This window comes from Orycteropus afer, unplaced genomic scaffold, assembly GCF_000298275.1.
Source record: "Orycteropus afer afer isolate SDZICR_OR568_19922 unplaced genomic scaffold, OryAfe1.0 scaffold00558, whole genome shotgun sequence".
In the NCBI taxonomy this organism is placed as follows: Eukaryota; Metazoa; Chordata; class Mammalia; order Tubulidentata; family Orycteropodidae; genus Orycteropus; species Orycteropus afer.
This window is the reverse complement of record NW_006922145.1, coordinates 953,851-956,014: the sequence shown is the minus strand read 5'-3', so window position 1 is coordinate 956,014 and position 2,164 is coordinate 953,851. Positions and strand designations below refer to the sequence as shown.

General features: G+C 48.0%; 1 protein-coding gene across 1 annotated transcript in view; it reads left to right on the top strand.

The window, feature by feature from the left end:
• Positions 1-2,164, top strand: part of FRY (FRY microtubule binding protein) — a 571,437-nt gene that overhangs the window by 390,244 nt on the left and 179,029 nt on the right. The window contains exon 37 of the mRNA XM_042782984.1: positions 348-430. Within this exon, the coding sequence (XP_042638918.1) occupies positions 348-430 (83 nt within the window). The remainder of the gene's footprint in view (positions 1-347; positions 431-2,164) is intronic.

Sequence of the window (2,164 nt, the reverse complement as noted above, 5' to 3'; positions counted from 1 at the left end):
TGGGGCAGTTCCACTCTGTCCTCTAGGGGCGCTGTGGGTCAGAATGGACTGCACGGCAGTGGGCGTGGTTTGGGCTTTGCTCCCATAAAGACTGACAACCTTGGAAACCCTGTGGGGCAGTTCCACTCTGTCCTCTAGGGGCGCTGTGAGTCAGAATCGACTCCCAGCAGTGGGTGTGGTTTGGGCTTTGCTTCCGTTAAGATTCCAGCCTTGGAAACCCTGTGGGTAGTTCTCCCATGTTCTCTAGGGGCGCTGTGAGTCAGAATGGGCTCCACAACAGTGGGTTTTATGTGCGTAGCATTAATGTACACACAGTGGTAATCCTGACAGTTGTTCTTGTATTTAAGGTTTAGCAACGTCATCAGAACCCACACTCGCCTGGAGTCGAGATACAGCAATAGCTCTGGAGGGTCCTATGATGAGGATAAAAGTGAGTACCAACAGGCTGCGGGTCTGCAGCTGTGACGCCAGTGGTGGGAGGAGGGACAAGGAGGATTCGGATCATTCTTGGTCTGATTACTTTGCTCTCTCGAGCTGCTGTAATGGAAATACCACAGGTGGGGGATTTAACAAACAGAATTTATTCTCTCACAGGAGGCTAGAAGTCTGAACTTAGGGCGCTGGCTGTTGGGGAAAGTATTCCCCCTCCCCCTCTCCCTTCCCCTCAGTTCAAATCACTGACCCTTGAGTTAGCAGCTGAATGTTTTAACCACTGTGCCACCAGAGCTCCTTGGTGTATGTTATTTCCTGATTATTTTCTCCCTGAGTTCTGGAGGGAGTCAGTGAAGTGCCATAAAATGAGATGGGTCCCTTGTGGCTTCCAGCCAAGCATAAGACAGCCATAGGAGTTGAACATTTACCTGAGGTAGATACACTCCTTGGAGAGAAAAATCCTGGGAGAAAGAAGGGCTGCTTATGCACCGGGAGACAGCTCAGGGGGCAGAAGTGCATGGAGGGAAGGACGCCGGGAAGAGGTGACTATGGGGAGGAAGTGGGAGGGCAGCTGTTGCATTGTGGGAAATTGCAGTCAATGTCATGAGACAAAGTGTATGTGAGCTGCTGTATGGAAAGTGAATTTGCTCTGGAAATTTTCATCCAAATCACAATATAAATAGATAGATTGATAATAATTTAAAGAAACAATGAGGTGGGTTCATAAGACTTCCCTCCATCCCTTGATGCTCTTCATATCACCTGGCGTCTGTCTTCCAACAGCTCTTTTTGCCTTTTTCTTTTTGAAATATTTTGTTTTCAGTGAGGGTATACAGGATCACTTAGGTTCCCAGTCAGTTGCTACACAGGTTGTTCAGTGACGTTGGTCACATGCTTCACAACATGTGAACACTCTTATAATTTCCTTTCTGTTTGTTCAATTTCCATTCATCTAGTCTCCCTGCCCCCTGACCTTCTCGTCTTTGTTTTAAGGTCATTGTTGACCGTTTGGTCTCATAGAGATGATTTTCTAAAGGTGCACACCACTTACAGGTACCCTTCTTTTGGGAACTGATTTGTTATTTGGCTACAAGGTGGCCTTGGGTTAGTTTTGGTCCAGAGAGCACTCCTGGTGATACTGGGTGTGCTGAGGAAGTCAGTGTGCTCTCACGTGGAACGTATTTCGGTATTTTGGTCAGAATCGTAAATATGCTGCTACTTCCTGAGCGAGGTTCATTTTGTAAGCTGTGAATCAGCTCTTAGCACTTGTTACGTTTATATGGGAAGTGTGCGGATTGGACTAAGAGCTAAGTCATTCAAATGATGTCACTTTTCACAGCCCTTACTCAGCTTCTCAATGTACAAACAGTTCTCCACCATTCAAACCAGTAATGGAAGGCATGTCCACCCTTGCATAATTGTCTCAGTCTAGCTGCTCAACAAAAGGTCATCTGTTCAAACCCACCCAGCAGCCCTGTGGGAGGAAGACCTGGTGATCTGCTCCCATAAAGATAGCAGCTTAAGAAACCCTGTGGGGCAGTTCCACTCTGTCCTCTAGGGGCGCTGTGGGTCAGAATCGACTCCACGGCAGTGGGTGTGGTTTGGGCTCTGCTTCTGTGAAGATTGACAGCCTTGGAAACCCTGTGGGGCAGTTCCACTCTGTCCTCTAGGGGCGCTGTGAGTCAGAATGGACTCCATGCAGTGGGTGTGGTTTGGGCTTTGCTTCTGTAAA